The sequence below is a fragment of the Mus musculus genome, chromosome 16, assembly GCF_000001635.26.
Source record: "Mus musculus strain C57BL/6J chromosome 16, GRCm38.p6 C57BL/6J".
Lineage (NCBI taxonomy): Eukaryota > Metazoa > Chordata > Mammalia > Rodentia > Muridae > Mus > Mus musculus.
The window spans coordinates 50,586,575-50,607,124 of NC_000082.6; the positions used below are offsets into that span (position 1 = coordinate 50,586,575).

General features: G+C 42.6%; 1 protein-coding gene and 1 long non-coding RNA gene across 2 annotated transcripts in view; one reads left to right on the forward strand and one right to left on the reverse strand.

Moving 5' to 3' along the window:
• Positions 1-3,284: 3,284 nt before the first annotated feature.
• Positions 3,285-4,580, reverse strand: Ccdc54 (coiled-coil domain containing 54). The gene has a single exon (NM_027046.4). The coding sequence runs from the start codon at positions 4,325-4,327 to the stop codon at positions 3,338-3,340; it is 990 nt and encodes a 329-aa protein (NP_081322.1). The 5' UTR covers positions 4,328-4,580; the 3' UTR covers positions 3,285-3,337.
• Positions 3,929-20,550, forward strand: part of 4930542D17Rik (RIKEN cDNA 4930542D17 gene) — a 63,664-nt gene continuing 47,042 nt past the window's right edge. Inside the window, exons 1-3 of the long non-coding RNA NR_040566.1 lie at positions 3,929-4,174; positions 7,263-7,318; positions 9,206-9,222. This is a non-coding gene — a long non-coding RNA (RIKEN cDNA 4930542D17 gene). The remainder of the gene's footprint in view (positions 4,175-7,262; positions 7,319-9,205; positions 9,223-20,550) is intronic.

Below are 20,550 nucleotides of genomic sequence, written 5' to 3' on the forward strand. Positions count from 1 at the left end.
CCCAACAAATGTGCTTAATTTATAGCAACAATGGTCTGAGATGTTTTGGTGAAAGTACAATGGATTTCATATCTGCGTATGTATATGAATGTATATATACTATATACTTGTCTAATTTATATTTATAGCAGTGTTTTTCATAGCTATTCAAAGAAAATATATGGTTGCATGAGTTAAAAGCTCAGAAGGTCTCAGGAGATTTTTGATCATGCACAGGTTTTAATTTAAGCTATGACCAATCCATATGTTGGAGGAATACTTGGCACTGGGGGGATCAGCTAAGAAAACCAGGTAGGATCCACAAGAACAATCAGAAGAAGCCAAAGAGAACCTTAGGGTGAAGATAGAAGCTCTGGGGAAAAGGGAGAGAAGTTAGGAACAGAGAGTCTGGCTCTCGAATTCATGTAGGAGCGTGAGAGAAAGGCAAAGTGAGAAGGGAGCATACAGACAGCAACTAGGTGAATATGATCATAAGTGGGGTTGATAAAAACTAAACCAACTGATGAGCCAGTCAGGGGAGGAGGGCCAGCAAGATAGCTCAGTGGGTAAAAGCCCTTGCCACCTGTCCCAAGGACGCAAAATTCAAGTGGCAGAAGTAGAGAACCAAGTCTCAAGGTTGTCCTCTGCTCTCCATGTTTGTGCCATGCATGCTTTGTGGCATGTACCCACCTACACACAAATGAAAAACGATTAAAAAAAGCACGTAAGAACATAAAATTAAGGAGCATAACTTCTAAGACACTGAGGCATGCGGAGAGGAAACAAGGGAAAGATCTGAACTACGAGTAGAAGTGAGCAAGTGAGAGATGTGTGAATTCAGACCCGCACTTCTGAGCCTCGTTACAGTCTTAGACAGTCACATGAGATCTTGTCAGAAAGCAAAATCTCCCTTTTCCTTAGAGGGAACTTAGTTCACCAGGATGAACATAATCATATCTTGAAGCCTTGAGAAAATCATGTTTCAGACAAAAAAACCCCCTTGATTCTGTGTCTGTTACTCCTCTAATCCGCCCCCTCCAACCCCCGCCCCCCGTCCTCCCTGTCCTCCCTCCTCTTCTCCCCTTTCTTTTTCTTCCTTCCTTTTTTCCATACGAAAGTCTATTCCATCATACATATCCGAAAGCCTGGGCTGTTCTGGAGTAAGCTTGTGATCCTCCTGCCTCAGCCTCCTAAATGCTATGACTGCAGGGGACACCACTCCATCCATTTTTTGCATGAAGGTAAAACACGGGTTAAAATTGTGAGAAAGAGTCCCTGAAGAGAACATGAGGCCCATGAAAGGTTTGAAAGGACTTACTAGCCTGTCTGTATTTCATATAGACTCAATGCTTGCTGGCTTTTATTTCCATGTTCCCTCTCAGCCTCACTCCTGTGCTCATGTCTGTCCTTCTGTCTGTCCTCTTCTCCTCCCTACATTGTGACAGACCTCATGAGTGCTCCTTTTTCTCCAGTACTGGGAATCGTTTTTCTGTTGCTCTCTGCAGCCCATCCCCATCCTTCATGCCTTCAGGGTTGTTTGTCTACACACGTTTTCCATCGTGCTTAGTTAGTGCTGTGTGTATAAAGCATAGAGAACATCTCTTGCTTTCTGTCTTATTCTTCACGATCTCTTGTTTCTGTGGGGGGAAAGATCTATCAGAGTAATATAGTTCCCTTTTTACAAAAAGCAGAACAAACCTAATTACAATTAAGGAAAAGTGTGAGCTTTGGAGCTTAGATTCAGAACATACATCTTGTGATTCCTCACACAGGCATTTGTTTCCTACAGAGCAGTTTCTTGCAAAATCTCTGACTGATATATATTCAGGAAGTGGGTAATGACATGTGCTCTGACACTCAGAACCACTAAATACCTCAGCATATACTGGTGATCCTTCTCTTTTGTAAAAGCTGTTTATGTCGCCATTTGCCTAGGCCATTTCTTCCTTCTTCATGTCTGGGTACACAGTGTGCTGAACTAGGGACCTAGCTGATCCTTGGACACCCCTTTGCTGTTGAAACTTACATAGAGATTCACCATCTAAGCCGACGCATTTAAGATTTACTCTGGACTTTATTAAGTGCATTACATATGGGCTTATTTTTAAAGCAACGTATTAAAGGCTATTGTGTACATACATATGTAAATTTGTAAAAGAGGCTCAAAATATCGGATTCATAAATGAAAAAAATTGGTGTTGTATAATAAATACCAAACTGAATTGGTTTTACTGTATTGCTTTATGGAAGCTTGCTTGTTCTCCATTCTCCAATTGCTAACTGGGGCTAATTAAAATTAGTATATATGTGAAGAATATTTTCAGTTTAATAGGATAGATGCAGTAGGAAAGATGACTCATTCAATGGGTTAAGAAGTAAGGGAAACCTTTCTAACCCCCTGCTTTGTGTGCTATTTAGAAAAATGACATTACAGTAACAAGAATGTATTATGTCTAAGATGAAGCTTGCCCTGGGCATCTCACTGGGGTATCTACCCTGCCATGTGAAGATTTGCAGTGTTAGAGTGATGAGGTTCACTTTCTTCACAAATACATCTTTAGTTTTTGCCTTTTTTCCTCTGTAGCAAATGTGCAGGACCTTGTATCTGTCTCCTTTCAAGAAAATGTAAAAAATGCCGAACTGTATTTCCTCTCATATCTAATTGACTAATACTGATGAAACTGAAAAGAAAAAATATTCTGCTGTTGTAATTCATATTTTCCTTGCAATAACTTGGACTTTGTGTGTGTGTGTGTGTGTGTGTGTAAATAAAATGACTTTGTTTGATGGGTATGTGTGTGCCTGAGTTTATGCGTGTACATGTAGATGGCTCACAGAGGCCAGAGTGGGCACCAGATCTCTTGGAATTGGGGTTTCAAGGAGTTGTCAACAGACTGACAAGTGTGTTGGGAACCAAACCTAGGTTTTCTGTAAGAAAAGCAAGTGTTCTTAATGCCTGAACCGCCTCTTGGGCACCAATACATTCTTAAGTTTAATGGTTTTGAAATGGATTTTTTCCTTGATGTTTGATTTTTTTTTGTGTCTCATATCACAGATTTTATCTACCAGGGCCACTAGAACGGATGTGGAAGCTGACAAATGTCCCCATTTGCATTGACCCTTTCATTCTTGGTTCTGATTATTTACGAAAGCACACACAGGTTAAGTCTTCGTGAACTGCTTGGGAGTTGGTTCAATGAGATGACCGATACAACTCAGTGTTGCATTGTGGGAGCTTTGTGGGCCGTGGGTGCACACACAGCCAGCAAGCTAGAGTCCACAGGCAGCACAGACACACAGGACTACTCGAAGCAAACGGGCTACATTTATTTTGTCCCAAGCCAAGCAGGAAATAACTCTAAAGTCGAGTTATTTCCTCTTTTGAGGAACCGAAAAGGCAATAAACATAGTGGAAGAGAGAGAGACAGATTGTGGCCAACCTCCCAATGGCTCCGGTGAAGGCGTAGTCTCTCTGGGGTATGATTTGTGGTTCCTCAGGAAGGATGGTGGACCTAGACAGAAGCCACTGGATGAATTCCTCTAACTTGGTGGCACTGAGGAAAAATCTCCAATTTCCTCCATGAACAAAAGTGAGCTTGATCCATGTACTGAAGTCAGGGTAAATATAAATATTTGACCTTACCTTTTTGCAACCCACTGATGCATTTTGGAGGCTATTATTTTTCTTCAGAGTTATATTCTGAGGTGACGTTGTTTTTTTCTTAAGCTCACCAGTGGGCTCTGGGTAACTGGACACTCTCTCTGGCTCTGCTGATGAGATGACAGTGTCTGGAGAGGTGGCTGTGCCCTTTGGGGTTTCAGTTTGTAGGAGTTTATGGAGGAGCTGTACAAATTCTTTACCCCTTTGTCCTTCCAAGACCTCTAGACAATGAATGCTGGAGTAAGAATTCTGGCTTTCCAGCTCCGTCACCTTCTTCTTTAGAGTGTTGATATCTTCTTTCATGGAGAGCATGTCTTTGGTGGTTGCAGTCTGTCTGTCTTCACTAATGTTTATTCTGGCTTCCAGGGCTTCCATCTGATTCTGATAATGGTTGATCTTTTCCTGGATATTTGATATTGAACTGACAATGTTCGTCATTTGGTTGAGGAGTTCCGTTTGTCCCGTTTTAATGTCTTGGAGCATTGCTGGTAGATTCATGTCTTCATTCAAACTGAGAGTATCTCCGTCGCAACCGTAAGAAGCCCTTGTTGGGTAGCTAGTTGAATATGAGTGGTGGGTCGTACATTTCTGGTAAACATTTTTAAGAGATCTTCTGATCTTGTGGAGGTTTGCAGTCCACACCTGGCCAGCGGCAGCTCTTACTCTTTTGGTGTGAAATCTGTACATGTTTTTCACTGAGACATAAGACCCAAAGTGCTGAGACACATGACATCGGAAGAAGCGATTTTTGCGAGGTTATGGCTTTTCTCTTCCTATGTACTGGAGTTCTTTCCTGGTCACATCATTGAATACCTGTGGAGAACATCAAAGGCAGCGTCAGGCAGGTTAGGTGGCTTACTTCTTCCAAGCAGCCTAACTTCAGAGCTTTGTGTTTTAACTGTCTACTGCATGTGACCATTCCTGTGATCCTCATCTGATTGTGATGTCACAATGACCACTGGCCTAGATCATTTCTGCTCTCAAGGTTCACCAACTGCCACACTTTGAGAACTATTGCCTCTGAGGGTAAAAGTGATCTTGGAAATATAAATCCTTTAAGATACTAAATAATATTTTGTCTATATGATGCATTGAGGTAAAATTTTTATTCTTTGAACACTTAAGCCTGAACACTTCAGAATCAAAATGAATACTGCTGGATACCTATATGTCTCCCTTGAAGCAACCCTTTTTAGGGATTAAAAAAAATTAATGTCATTTACAACCTGCTACTAAGTCACTATTTCTCCCATTTGTGCCAAATTGCCTGGTCCGTCTTGGCGTAGGCTTTGGTATAAACTCTGAACTTAGCCAAAAGTGATTTAAGAATTTTGGCTCACTTACAGTACCCAGGGTTTTGCATCACTATGCCTCTGAATTGCTGCCTGGCTCTTTCTAAAATGGCTAGCTATCTCTCCAAACTCTTGCTGGGAAAAGAGAATGTTCTCCATCAAACAGGCTACACTGGGATGGGGCTTGAGGCCAGAATGATTAGGGTCAGCATGGTCCTGTTTACCTTGGCCAAAGCCGTTCTTTCCATCAGCTTCCACAATACCAGTGCTTAGGCCCTGTGAAGATTTTCTAGGGCCAATACAAGCATCTGAGACTAGCGAGCAAAAACAAACTATGGGCTCAGCATACTAAATGAGAGCTGCAAGACTGACACAATAACTGTTCAATTAGGTATCTTAGAGTTATAATATATCACCTTCATTAATTGTCAAGTTTGATTTCATTGATATTGTATACAATCAGAGGAGGAGGTTTATAGATGATATTCTAGCATATTTTAGGGATTCTCAAATTAGAGAGGTTGCTTGTAGCAACCGCTCCATCCAGGCTAAAACCAGCTCACTTAATATCACCGAGACACAGTGTATGTGTTAGTGTTTCTCTCACACAAAAAATACCAGCCAGGCAATGGTGGCACACACCTTTAATGCCAGCACTCGGGAGGCAGAGGCAGGCGGATTTCCGAGTTTGAGGCCAGCCTGGTCTACAGAATGAGTTCCAGGACAGCCAGGGCTACACAGAGAAACCATGTCTCAAAAACAAAAAACAAAAAGCAAAAACAAAACAAAACACAGATAAAGGAGACTTGCAGTGGGATTCTTTTGGCTCTGAGTTTGAGGGTCAGGTCACCATGGTGAGGAAGGCGTGGTTTTGTTGAGAAGCATGAGGCAGTTAGTTGGTCACACTGCATCTGCACTCAGAAAGCAGAGAGAGATAAACACAGCACTTAGCTTGTCTTCTGCTTTGTATCCAAGACAGAGCTGTACCCCGAAGAGATGGTCCCGACCCACATTTAAGTGGTCCTTCCCACTTTTATCTTCCCAATCTAGAAACTTCCAGACATACCTAAAAGTTTGTGTTCTTGGTGATTCTAGATCCTATCAGGTTGACAAGATCAACCATACCACGTGGTTACAAATTCTACCCATTTATGTGAAGTTCAAAGAAGTTAGGCTACTTCCCTATGGTGATACAGCTAAAAAATAGACAGCCAAAGGCTTCACATCTTTGTATCCTGGTTCTAGAGGTTACGTATTTGATCTCTACTGCCACACCATGACAAAAATGTATGCATTTATCATAATTCAGGAGAAAATAGACATCTCTTCTTCAATTACACTAAAAAGTACTTAGCAATATGAGAATACAGAAGCTTCACCTAGATACTTTATTTAGTAAAGATGTTTGAAGCAGAAATTTGGAAAGATTTTAGAAGCTGGATTAGTTCTAACTCCTATGTTAAAGTGAGCTACGTAAATGGGAGAACCTTGGGAAGGTATCCAATTTTTAACAACAATAAAAAAAAAGATGGCCTAGTCGGCCATCACTGGAAAGAGAGGCCCATTGGACACATAAACTTTATATGCCCCAGTACAGGGGAACGCCAGGGCCAAAAAAATGAGAATGGGTGGGTAGGGAAGTGGGGGGGAGGGTATGGGGGACTTTTGGGATAGCATTGGAAGTGTCATTGAGGAAAATACGTAATAAATAAAAAAAAAAGGAAAAAAATCAGTCTTGGCCTCTTTTGCATATTTAAGGTAGTTAAATTATAGCCTTTATAAAGGGCAATAAAATTTTTTAAAAAATCGTGGATTCTGATTACTTTTTGAGATATTTAACTTAGCAGGTTTCATCCAAACATGTCTATCTGAGGTTGACACATACCAGTGCTACTGAAGGGAGCAAGATTTGGGACTCGTTAGGCACTGAATGGACATCCCGGGAAGTCCTGCCGATGCCGATTTGGTGACGTGAGACAAGTCCTTGGTAAACGGGAAAGCAGATGACTTCCTTTCTTAGAGTTCATGCCTGGGATACACGGGCAGCTCAGAAGGAAGCAGCTTGAGGTTAGGGGGAGGCCTTCTGAGGAAGACTACACAGGAAGCGGCCGCTTTTCCCAGGAATGGCGTGGTTTTCCCAGGAATCTAATTTGGAGCCAGAACAGTTGGAATTCAAAACTGTCCCATCGCTCACCATGCTCATAGACACATGACTGCCTTCCTCCTAAGTGTGTACTGGTGATGATAACTGTCTTTGTATTATAGGTTTGGACATTCAAGTGCTCAGTGGAAGGGTGACCTTTTTTCCCCTTCCCTCTTTGACATTTCAGTTTCCTTACTCCAAATGGAAGAAGAAAATGGTCAAGAGTTTGCAGCTTTGGCTGAGGTAAGTCGCTCAGTTTTGTCATTCTTTCTCTCAATCAGTAATGATCAAGATAGAGAGTGGGTGCCCTCATCCCACATGGCAAGTGGATGGAATGCTTTTGTCTGAGAAGGACCTCAGCAGGCAGACAAACCAGCAGCCTGTTTCCTTACACGCAGCACTGCTCACTCAGGCAGATGGGATGAGATAACCTCTAGAGAGGAGTTTCTAATAATAAATAATATTTATTCCAAGACACCGATGCATTTGGGTATAATGGTTATAACTTTATTACGACAGAGTCAAGACTGTCTGTATAAAATATATTCACCCTAACTAACCTTCCTTTTCCTGTGTGCACATGTAAGAAGGACTAGGATAGTTAAAGGCTTTTATTAGCAACTCTATATTACTGGGAGAGTTTATGATACATCTATAGTAATCATGGTCATAGTGGTTACAAATAGAAAAATTTATTGGGTCTTTTATTTTGCCTATGAAATTATGTGGCCAGATTTACAAGAGCTCGCTCCTTCCACCAGAAAGTTCTTTCAAATGATCAGAGTAGCTAACCCTAGAGAATCTGAATATTAATCAAGGAGCTTAAATCTGATGTTTACTCAAACCAAGTATTGATGAATAGTCTGAAGGTGAAATCATCTTCCAGTTCTTTTTTTCCATTTTAGTTTTGAAAAATATAGAGACTGGGGGGAAAAATCAGATATACCACACTCACTAAAGATAGGGAAGGGGGGGCAGGCGGAGATGTAATGTTTGTAAAGCAGCAGATTGATTCACAGTCCATCGAGGGAACTGCTGGGACCCAGCAACACAGGTAAAGCAACCTGGGCAAAGTGACTCGGGGAAATAAATGTCACTGACAGTACCAGTGACACTGAATCCAGAGGCTGAAATCGTATGGCGAACACATTTAGCAAAGAGTTAGAAGAGTAACTGCCCTTTATGTGATATTTGAGAATGGGAGTTGCTCTGTGGCGGCACACTTGCTTGGCAAATACTGTGTCACTAGTACAGTCTTAACTACAGGTGTATGTAGGGAAACACACACACACACACACACACACACACACACACACACACACACACGGTAATGCTACTTTACTTTCTCACTGCTACTAAAATTGTGTGGGCTGTTTCTGGATTGCTCTACTATTTATTGCCCTGGCAAACTGGTGCTCATCCTTCATGAGTCATCCACCCCTCCAAAATGTTTTCCTTTCCTTCCCAGTCAGCTCCTCTCATTGTCTTTCTAGTGCTCCTAACTGGCTGAGTGTTTACCTGTCACTGATTCACATATTAGATTGTCATTGCTGGGCAGTCCCATCAACAATTAATCAGTGAACTCCCTAATAGACATAGTCAACTCAACCATGCTTTCTTATCACAAACAACAAGATATGGTTTCTGCTTGTAGTGATTTGAATATGAAGTCCCATCCCCTACAAAAAGACTCATATGTTAAAGGCTTCATTGCTATGTGACAAAATTATGGAACACGATAGGATTATGAGAGACTCTGACCTAATCAATGGATTAAACCATGAATAGCTGATTTTATACTGTTATCTTAAATGACTCATTTTTGTGTGCACATGCTTTCAGAGTCCATGGGTACCATGTGCATATGATAGCCATGGGAGGCCAGGAGAGGATATTGGTTCTGCCTCAACTGGAGTTACAGAAGGTTGTGAGACACCTTGTGGTTGCTGGGAACCCAATCTGGAACCTATGTAAGGGCAGCCAGTGGTCCCAGCTGCTGAGCCGTCTCTATAGGCTCCATCAATAGATGTATAATCAAATGGATTAGTTGGAGGTGGTAGAAACTGCTGAAGGCAGGGCTGACGGGAGGCATAATCTGATTTGAGGTCTCTTCATTTGTTTGTCTTTCAGCTCTTTTAATGCATGAGGTGAGCAGCCACTTCCAGCATATATTGCCATGCTATTCTGCTTGATCACAGGTTCAAATCAATGGATCCAGCTGACCTTTTTGTGTTGAAATCTCTGAAACCATGAGTCCAGATAAGTCTTTTCTCCCTGAAATTGTGTATTCCGGGTATTTAGTCACAGTGATGCAAAGCTGTTTATATAGTACTTAAAAGTCCTTATCCAATGAATCAGTGAACAAATGAATTAGTGAATGAATGAATGAATGAATATACCTGTGGATGATTGTCAAGGAATCCATTGAGTTTTTCCTCGGCCAGTTTCTATGGACTGTAGGACACACACTGCTGGCTCTATAAAAGGAGTAACTTTTCGCAATTCCTCCAATGTCATTTAACGATTTCAGCACAGGGATTCATTAATTGCTTCCCCAAAGGCCAGAAGCAGTTAAGTGGCAGAAGGGGTGAATGGAGACGAGGGAGAGATGGTAATTATGTGTCTGGAAACAGATATGGCATAGGTAAAAGGTAGAGCTAGTAATGATGGTAACAGCTCTGAGGTTAATGACACAGACTCTGGAGGTGTCTAAGCTATGTAGTATACTTCCCCTGTGCAGCATATTAAGGCCTCCAGAGTAACAAAGGCCATCAGTGGATTCTCCCTGCCCCTGTAGGGTTGCCGGGGAATTTGTCCACTGTTTAGGAACTCAAGCACTTATCTCTTTATATGTCATCTTGTATTATGAACTCCACAATTTAAAAGGAGCCCTCCCTACCTTATCTAAACACACCGGTGGCTCACCCTCTCTCTCTCCCCGGCTGCCTTTCTCCCATTCTTCTGTTATGCTTGGTTTTCCCTGTCGATATATTATATGAGGTTGCCTGGTTTCTGTAATGTTCAACTTCATCTCTTGGTTTCCCTTTTCAAACCTTTACACCTCTGCTCGATTTACCTGATGATTGACACTCCTCTTGCAGTGCTCTCTAGGTCCTGATGTGCAGGATTGATGTAGTCATAAAAATAAATGGCTGGAAAGGGGGCGAGAAAGCGAGAGAGCTGTGTTTTGCTTAATCACTCACCCTGCCCACAGTGGGGCCGGCGAGGAAGCACAGTACACCCATCTAGCCAAACACTTGGTTTCCCCGGCTTTTAATCATTTAGCAGGCTTTTTTTTTTTTTTGAAACATTATTTGATGAATACAGCAGAGTGTCACCTTTCTGACTCATTTCTTGATTGCACTGCATAACAAAAGGAAGAGAGCCACAGAACAAGTAGTAATCACATAGGAGACTGTAAGCAGATCCAGAAATCATGCAGTAGAACTAGCACCATCTTCTGTTTCTGTAGCTTTCTTCGATCGTCGGACGTTAGAGAACAATTTCCCTTCTTTGTTTAAAGCTACCTGCCTTCTTTCCAGTTCTTAATTATAAATAGTGCGGACGTCATTATATGAGCATGTTAATAGGATATCTTTTCCTAATCTTTTAGAGAAACTGATGGGTTTTTCTGTGTCATATTTGATAGTGTGTCAGACTACAAAACCCAGGGAGCTAGCTTCTTTTATATTCTAAAATTTGAAAGATCATTATGTGAATTGTGGTGGGCTTTTTCTCTTGATAGTTCCCACTCTGAAAAATACCTATTATTGTGGCATTTTATTTCCAAGGGAATTGGCACCAGTGTCTCTGTGAAGTAAACAAGTGTTTATCCCTAGATCCTTGTTTTTATTCTTCTCGTCATACTCTCTGTCCTGGGCATATTATTTTCCACTCTATTTCATCCTTACCATGAGCAGCACTAAAGCACAGGCAGATACGGATGGGGCCCATAAGGATTAACTTTAAAACGTCTAATACATCTAACTTATACATTCATACCTTGCCTCTTAGCTAAGAACCACAAGCTGGCCTCACGTCCTGCTTTTCTTCAATAGCTTGATATTCGAATCATTTCCTTCCTTTGTTTAAAGCTACCTGCATTCTCGCTCCTGTATGGGTTTAGATTGCAAAGAGCTATTTAACTTCCAAGCTGTATTCTTTCTCCTTACTCTGATTACATACAAAATAAGTAGCACCCAATGGCAATAATAAAATGAAGCTTCATTCTCTCTCCATCTCCCTTAATTTCCAACCTAGAATTTTACCACTGAGATCCAAGAGAACAAGTATTTATTCACTGTTTTAAATATTTATTATGATCTCCCTCCTTGAAAATGTACACTGCCACTGCAGATGTTTCTAGTATGTCAAAAGCCAACTAGAATACAAAAAAAGGATTTATAGATGCCTAATTATAAGATTGAGCTTTTTCTTTTTTTTTAGTGGGGGTCCATTTCTTCCTGGAAATTTGAATTGTTTACTGATGGTTTTTGAAGTATTTGTGGTATCAAATGACAGAAATGTAGATCAACAAGGCTGTTCTATTAAGCATATATTTTAATAATTTGGGCATTGACAGCCATGGTTCTACACTGTAACTGGTATACCACTTAAACATAATTCATTCTAGAGAACTTTCCAGGTGTCTCTTTCATGATATGTAGTGAAATCACTGCAATCTGGCTGAAACTGATGGTTCACGTTATATCTTAGAATGAATACGCTGTCATTGGAGTTTATGATTTGCCTAGTGAGGACTTCCATTGTTGTGAAGAGACATCATAACCAAGGAAACTCTTATAGAGATTAGCATTTTATGGGAGCTCGCTTACAGGAAGAGACCAGATTTGTTTCACATAGGGGCGGGGGAGCGGGTAACTTAAGCATTTAAGACCAAAGCCCACCCCCACAATGACGAACTTCCTCTAACAAGACCACGCCTCTTCCAAGAAGACCACACCTCCTGATAGTGCCACTTTCTATGGACCAAGCAGTCAAATCCATGAGTCTATGGGGTGGGGGTGGGGCAAACTTATTCAAACCACTACATCCATTTTTATAGCAATTTTTAATAAAAGCATTCTGCTGGGGATAGGGGTTGGGGAGAAGGCTCGGTAGCTCAGAGTACTTGCTATTCAAGCATGAAGACCTGAGTTCAGCGCATGCTCAAAAAGCATGACATGGCCACCCACAGTGTTTAGCGCTGAGCAGGGTGGCAGAGGACAGAGACAAGACAGGAGGATGATTGGTGCTTACTGGCTTCCCGCTTGGCCAAAACAATGTTGACCTGTAGTCTCACGGCGTCTCTCTGTCATAGACATAAAACCAAGTGCGCTAGAGGAGCAGGTGCACATACGGTGCATATTCATGCATACTACCCACCCCCAACACAAAAGTCAGCAATGTCAGGAAATTCCATTCCTTGTTATAAGTTGGATTAGAAATGAAGAAGCTGCGCGAGCTTGTGGTCATTACTGAGAAAGCGATGTCACTGACCACTTACAACCTAGCAATACCGAAGATCTTGAACTTGGAGAATCCCGTGGAAGCTTTGCATGTTTTGCCAGAAGACAGCATATGTACAGTTTAACATGTGGTTTCAGAGTAAGTTTTAGACCTCTGCAGTCCTACCTCCTAAATGATTCAGAGGACCACAGTTCATTTCCAGGTTAAAATCTCGCAGTTGGAGACGGGCAGGCAAGGATCTGTTGGGGTCCACAGCTCATTTATGAGTGCTTGCTCTGAATGAGTCTGAACCCTGTAGATGTTTTGGTTCGGGTATTTAGAGTATGTGAAGTGCTGATGGTGAAAGACAACGAATTTGGAGAATCTAGGTAGGGACAGCCCTATGGGAGTCAGTGGTTCCGGGATGGTGTCAGTGGGAAGAATCATTCTGGGTGGCTAAGATTTGGACAGTTGCTACTATGACTGAAGCTTCTGGGGTGGGGGTGGGGGGGCGGGTGGCTATGAAGTCAGAGCTCTGTTTGGTGTGTTCTTCACTCGGCTGTGCAAGCTACCAACCTTTAGACTGTCCATACATATTTATACGGTGTCTCATGCCTCATTTCTAGCAAAAGCCCGAGGCAAGAGACATGGCAAACCCCCAGAAGTGCCTTGTGAGACTCTGACGGAAAACATCTGTATGTCTGCCTGAGGGTAACATAGGTGTCTTTGGTGGTCAGTTGGGAACAGGTTGTTTCCGTAGTAGCCATGTAGGAGTCAATCATTGTTGGAAAATTACATATCCTGACTTCATTGCTAAGTAGCTAATAATTGAGTATAGTGATTAGTGTAGGTATGGCCCCATAGATTCATGCGTTTGAAGGCTTAGCCTATAGGGAGTGGCACTATTAGGAGGTGTGGCCTTGTTGGAAGAAGTGTGGAGGTGGGGGCGTTTGAGAACTCATACATATATAAGCTCCAGCTACACACAGTGGGGAAGATAGTCTCCTCCTGCCTACTTGCAGAAGAGTCTTCTCCTGCTGCCTTCAGATACAGATGTAGAACTCTCGGCTCCTCCAGCACTAAGTCTGCCTGAAAGATGCCATGCTTCCCACCATGATGATAATGGACTAAACCTCTAAAACTAGCTAGCACCATTTAAATGTTTGCCTTCATAAGAGTTACCTTGGTCATGGTCTCTCTTCACAGCAATAAAACCCAAACTAAGACACTGGGAAACAAAATAAGTTTTAGGGCCAATGTTTTATCACGAAATACAGATAGTCTGTAGGGAGAGAACTTAGCAGCAGTGATTTCAAAACTCTTAACTCCTAGACCTGAATCTTGCCTAGCCTCAGGGAGCTGGCATTTTCACCAAGGCTCCTCCCGCTTTCGTGCTTACACTAGCCCTGAACCTAATTTCTTACTTTGAGGAGGGTAGGTGAGGCTTTGTGGGATAAGGAGCAAAGTTGTTTTTATTTTTTTAATTTATTTATTTTTTTGGTATTTCGAGACAGGGTTTCTCTGTGTAGCCCTGGCTGTCCTGGAATTCACTCTGTAGACCAGGCTGGCCTCAAACTCACAAATCCACCTGCCTCTGCCTCCCAAGTGCTGGGATTAAAGGCATGCACCACCACCACCAGGTGCTAAGTTGTTTTTAGTTTTGCCTTTTCTTCTGTGCTCTTTCAGCCTCACTGTTATTATCAGACACAGCATCTGTTACCTTCCCTCATCATTCTTGGGGTCTGTTCCTTCCAACCTTCACAAGTAACCTCTCCACATGCTGAGTCACCTCCGTGGGCTAGTGAGTCAGCCATCCATGGCTTGTCTTCCTTCTGAGATGTCAATAGAACCACTGGCTATTAATGTAGTTAATCCTGACTCACTGTTGAGTTGTTCCTTTGTCTCTCTGCACATTATTTATATCCACGTTTGCTTATTTTACATGCATAATATCAGTGGCTCGGAGACGTTTCCTTTTTAAAATCTTAGTTTTACCCACAGTAGGACTATGTTTTTTCATTTCTTATATCCTACTGATTGGTGGGAATAAGATGATGGGGTAGTGAAGTGCCTGAGACTAAATGCAGAGAATAGAAGGGAGAGAAAGAGAGAGAGAGAGAAAGGAGAGGGAGGAGGGAGGAGGAGGGGGAGGGGAAGGGGGGAGGGAGGAGGGGGAGGGGGAGGGGGAGAGGGGAGGGGAGGGAGAGGAGGGGAGGGAAGGGGGAGGGGAGGGGGAGAGAGGAGGGGGAGGGGGAGGGAACAGGGAGGGAACGGAGAAGGGAGGGGGAGGGGGAGGGAGGAGGGGGAGAGGGGAGGGGGAGAGGGGAGGGGGAGAGGGGAGGGGGAGGGGGAGAGGGGAGGGGGAGAGGGGAGGGGGAGGGGGAGAGGGAGAGGGAGGAGGGTGTTTCAGCACGAGATAATGGCATGGTGATATTACCTTTCTAGATTCTGTGTTGTCAAAAGGCATGACAGGAATCAACATCAGTAATCTCTATCTTCTCCGAGGAGGCTCATCTTCCTTCTCATCCTCCCTTTGTTGTGGAGTTTGGGACTGGGAGCTGGGTCTCTATACCACTTATCTTTTGTACTCTCCCTGCCCTGGAATCCTCCTGCCAGCCTGTGCACATTTTCCTCCAGGAATAGGATGAATTCTGTGCCTCCAGGAAGGTGTGGCACATGGCAGAAGTCTGGGAATTCAATTTTGAGATAGGGTAGTGGAAAGATTATGGCTGCCACACGTGTAGGGCACATCCATCCTATGAGTGACATTTTGATCTCTCATCTGCTATGTATTTTTTCCCCGTTATTTCAGTGATAGAAAATAGGTATTGAGTATCTCATATGTCCAACAGCACAGGCTGGTTGGCAGTCATTATAAGCTTGAGTAGTATTTCGTGGCTTTGGAGTTTGGAGAAAACCCAAGTACAGCCTAGTTAGTGTGAATTATGTTTAGAGAAGTCTAATGTTATAGCAGCAATAAAGGCCTATTAAGGGAAAACAATTTTATTGCTTTTGGGTCAAGAGGATGGAATCTTTGGCCTGAGTGGAAATCTAACATTCCAGTGAGACTGGGTTAATAATCTGGCTCAGGGACCACTCCTAGCAAGGAGGAATAATTATCCCTTGGATGAGATGACATACTTTTCCTTCCCAGAATTCCAGGTCCTGGAATAATCCCTCACACAGATGGAGCCAGGCAGCTCTGCCTGCATTTCCGAATTACTGAGAACAGCGAGACCTCCCCATTTCTCCGTTCTCGCTCTCCCCCCCCCCCACACTTTGGGCTTTCTTCTTTCTCTAAAGTTTTCCCACATGTGGTTGCTTGTCTGCCATGTCGCTGACCCCTGTGTCAGTTTATCTTAAAAGGTGGCGTGGCTTTTTCTCTTATCTCCTTTACCCCTGTGAGCAGCTTCCAAGATTTACGGCTTGTCCCCGCAGCTTACCAAACTGTAATAAAAATTGTCCTCAAGCTGCCATTTAAATTTGTTCTTTAATTCTTTTATTAAGGAGATGAAGAACCTGAAGAAAGCTCTGCTCTCATTAACATGTGGTAACTCTAGTGGGGTTTCCTAAAAATTGCCAGTAAAATTATACATTTGAATTTTTGTTTTTAGATACAGGGTTAATAATTCACATTTTATTACCTTGTCTTTTTTTTCTTCCATAAATACAAAACAATTATATGTACCTGCTTTTCAAGAGCACAGTGAATCGTAATCTGAAATTTCCAGGTCCTGTTTCATAAAAAATCTCTATGTCTTGTTGCTTTATGTAAGAATGATAGGTTTTTACAAAACTATCGACAGAGAATGAATTATACAAGAAAATAATACCTGAGAAATAGTTTGGTACCTGACCGACCGCAGGCATTTGATAAACGTTTAATTAATGCCTGCAGTGTGCTGCGGAGTGTACATTGGAGAGCCTCCTTTGTATTCCAGTAAATTTAGTAACCCAGCATTTTCCCATGCAAGATAGAACATTTGAAAGTGTGAGAGACAGAAACCAGTCGGTTCCTGGCGACCTCATTTTTTTTTTCTTCCTTGCATCTTCCCATAAATTTCTCTTTTTAACTTCACTGTAGTCAGTGATGTTGATCCTATAAGACCTCATTTTGATGTTCCAATGTGATGGGATTTCTTTTTAACACACTTGATAGTGCTTTAAGAAAGAAAGAGATCCAGAACTCAGCAACCAGCTGAGCCTCTTGGGTGGTACTCCCCCTGTTCTGTGAAACTATCTGACCCTGTTCAACAAGGGAGCAAGTTGGGTGGGAGATTGGAAGTTCCATCATGCTGCCAGAACAGCCTAAATGGAGTCTGGGGGACAAAAGGGGAGAGGCAGACATGTGTGAAGACCATCTCAAAAATTTCTCCTCTGCTTATGCTGAAGGTCAAACAAACATTCGATAACTTTAATTCCTTCAATATCTCCACGGATTTGCCAAATCCTTTGTGTTTGAGTGGACCCACACCATGGGTTTTGGGGACAGAGAATGGATGTTAGAGTTCATGGTCTGATTTCATAGCAATTCCAGCATAGATAATTTTGTCGGTTCTTTCTGCCCATGAACTCTGGAAGAAAGCAAGCTGCTACATAAACTCATTTATGGTAATTCTCTTTTTCTAAGAGTCTAAAATCTTTCCCAGAACTCAGTGGGGCCAGTGATCTGTTATCAGGGTTAAGGTTCATGAACATTCACCTTCTCTTCGCTCCCACTCTCCATCTCTCCTTCCTTTAATTTCTGTTGCATTACTTATGGCATGTGTGGGCGGTGGGCCCTCCTTGGGCAATGTTGGGAAGCTGTGTCTACTCTAGTGTGGATTTGATGCTCTGGAGTTTGACAGGCTGAAATGGTGTGGGAAACCCAGGGCCTATGAACAGAAGGCTCTGGTTCTGCTCCAGTATTAACTCTGGGAGGAATAAATACCCCTGAAAGACAGAAAGTAGAGGAACTGCCTGGGCAGAGAACGCTTTTACAGCTCTGAGGGAGTCTCAGACTCCAGAGCCAAGATGGCCCATGACGTCTAGTCTCCCTCAAAGAATTGTCATGCTATCTTGTTGCTGGATTTCATCACCATCTTCAGAAATGAAGGCCCTTGACTTAGTGATAGCTTATTTCCAATTCCAGCAGTAGAGATGGAATTCCTTCATTTTCCAAAGGTAGATTCAATTCCCAGAATTCTAAAACTGAAAATCCCATTTATTAAATGTCAAAATTCTGTTATACACCACTTTTGCAATGTAAGCCAATTTTATATGCTTATTAAGCTTGGGGATTTTTTTTAAAACACAATTCATTGTTATCCAGTACTTGGCTGTTAACAGTTTAAATTAAGTATTGGCTATTTAATTGTGAATTATCACATGGTGTGCCAAATCATCCAGGAGTTAGAGTCTGATCATTTGTTAAGCCTGGAATTGTACAAGTAATCTACCTGTAGACAAACTCCTGCATCCTCTGATCCTGCTTTCCACTGAATCCAAGATGCACATTTGGGTTTCTATTACTGTAGCTTGCATCTTAGCATCCTTGGGTTCCAGGTGAAAGCCGAGAAAACTCACTTTCGAGACAGAAGCTTAAAAACGAAAGCTTTATTTTCTGAGTGCTCAGGGAGTCAGACAGCTCAGGAACGGAACCACGTTCCGGAATGGAGATTGTACAACATTTTTTTAATAGGATGGGAACACAGCAAGGGGGATCAGAGTGGGTTGTGTATTTTGACATTAGGGGTTAAACAAGGAAGTTAACGTTGGTGACTTGGCCTTATCCGGGTCACCTGGTTTCAGGGTCCTTGAATCAGCTTTTGCAGTTAGGCCCCCTCCTGGACTTTGACCTGGAATCTAGAATGATAAAGGAACAAAGGAGTGGGCGACCAGCACGTAGTCAATTAAGTCAAGGCAGGCAGGACGCTTTACGACTTGGGTGCCTTAGTTTAGATAACGGAATAACAGCGTCTTCCCTCTTTACACCCTTTATTGGTTAACAGACAAACCTGAGACATTTGAGGAAGCAGGATAGGAGTGGAGTTCCGGGGCCTGGGAACGTGAACTCAGTTTTGATTCTGCCAGCCAGGTGGAATTTGTTTCCTGAGATGGCTGAAGTCAGGAAACCGTCTCCTAACAGTGTTAATACCCATAGGCTAATTAAAGATAGTTTCCCTAATAATGCTAAAAAGTATGAGTATGAGGGCTAGGGATGCTATAGCTCAATTGATAGAGTGCTTGTCTAGCATGCACAAACTGCAGGCTCAATGTCCAGAACTGCATAAATTTGATGCAGGGGTGCAATTGTAACCCTAGTGCTCTGCAGTTGGAGGGAGGCAGATCAGGAGAAATTCAAGCTACTCTTTAGTGATGTGTTAAGTTCAAGGTTAGCCAGGGTTACACGAGACAGTATTCTAAACAAATAGGTAAGCAAACAAACATACAGACATACAAACAAACAAGCAAGCAAGCAACAATAAAATCCCAACATGATTGTAGCGAGTGGCTTCTTAGATATACATTCATTTCCAAGATTTATCTGAGTTTGAAACTAGTTTTCCATCCAGGGAGATGGCTCAGTGGTTAAAAGCTCTTGCCTCGAAAGCCTGCTGACTTTTGAATCCGATCATTTAATTCTACCTTGATTTTTGAATTCTCGAGTTTGACTTCTGTAACCTACGGTGAAGGATAAACCAGAACTCATAGGTTGTCCCCCTGACCTCTACATGGCATGCCCTAGCCCAGTAGTAATGGTATATTACATAAAATAGCACACACATCTGTAGCAAAGCTTGCATGTAGAAGTCAGAGATTGACCTGCAGGGCTGGGCTCACTCTTTCATGGGTCACGCCCTCAGTCTTGACAACAGGCCCTTTTGCTCTCTGAGCCCTCTCAGTGGCCCATTTCACAGAGAGGAGAGTGGGAGGGAAACTGTGGAGCAGGATCAGGTATGGGAAGAGACAGGAGAGAAGTCCAGAGGGCCAGGAGAAAGAATAGAAAAATATGAAGCAGTAGGAGTGAGGTACTAAGGGTGGGGGGACTAGAAAGTCCCAGACACCAGGGATGCAAGAGACTCCTAAGACCCAATGGGGATGACGTTAGCCAAAATACCCAACAGAGGGGAGATGGAACCTGAAGAGACCACCTCCAGTAGATAGGCATGGCCCTCAGTTAATGGATGGGGCCACCCACCCATCTCAAAAATTTTAACCCAGAATTGTTCCTGTCTAAAGGAAAAGCAGGGATAAAAAAAAAATGGAGCAGAGACTGAAGGAAAGGCCATCCAAAGACCTTGGGATCCATCCTATCTACAGACACCAAACCCCGACACTATTGCTGATGCCAAGATGTGTTTGCAGACAGGAGCCTAGTATGGCTGTCCTCTGAGAGACACTGCCAGCACCTGACTAAGACAGAGGCAGATACCTACAGCAAACTATTGGACTGAGACCGGGGACCCCAGTGGAAGAGTTAGGGGAAGGACTGAAGGAGCTGAGGGGATTACAACAATATAGAAAGAACAACAATATCATCTAACCTGACCATTCAGAGCTCTCAGGGACTAAACCACCAACCAAAGACTATACCTGGATGGGTCTGTGGATCCCCCTCCATATGTAGCAGAGGACTGACTGCCTTATCTGGCATCAACAGGAGGGGAGGTGTTTGGTCCTCTGAAGGCTTGTTGTCCCAGCAAAGGGGTATGCTAGAGGAATGAGGCAGGAATGAATGGGGTGGGGGAGCATCCTCTTTAGAGGCAAAGAGGAGGGTGGATGGGGTTGGGGGTTTCCTAAGGGGAGATCAGGAAGGGGAACAACATTTGAAATGTAAACAAATAACATAATCAATAAAAAAGAATAAAAGTGTAGTCATCTTGACTACATCAGAAGTTATTTGCTAAAATTCAGTCAACATTCTTTTTTATGACAAATAAGAATCTAAAAAAATTTTAACTGTTTTCAATGGCATATTTACATTTAAATACATGATTCAGGATGCATGTTAAATAAATACTTATAAACAGGAAAAAAAAAACCCT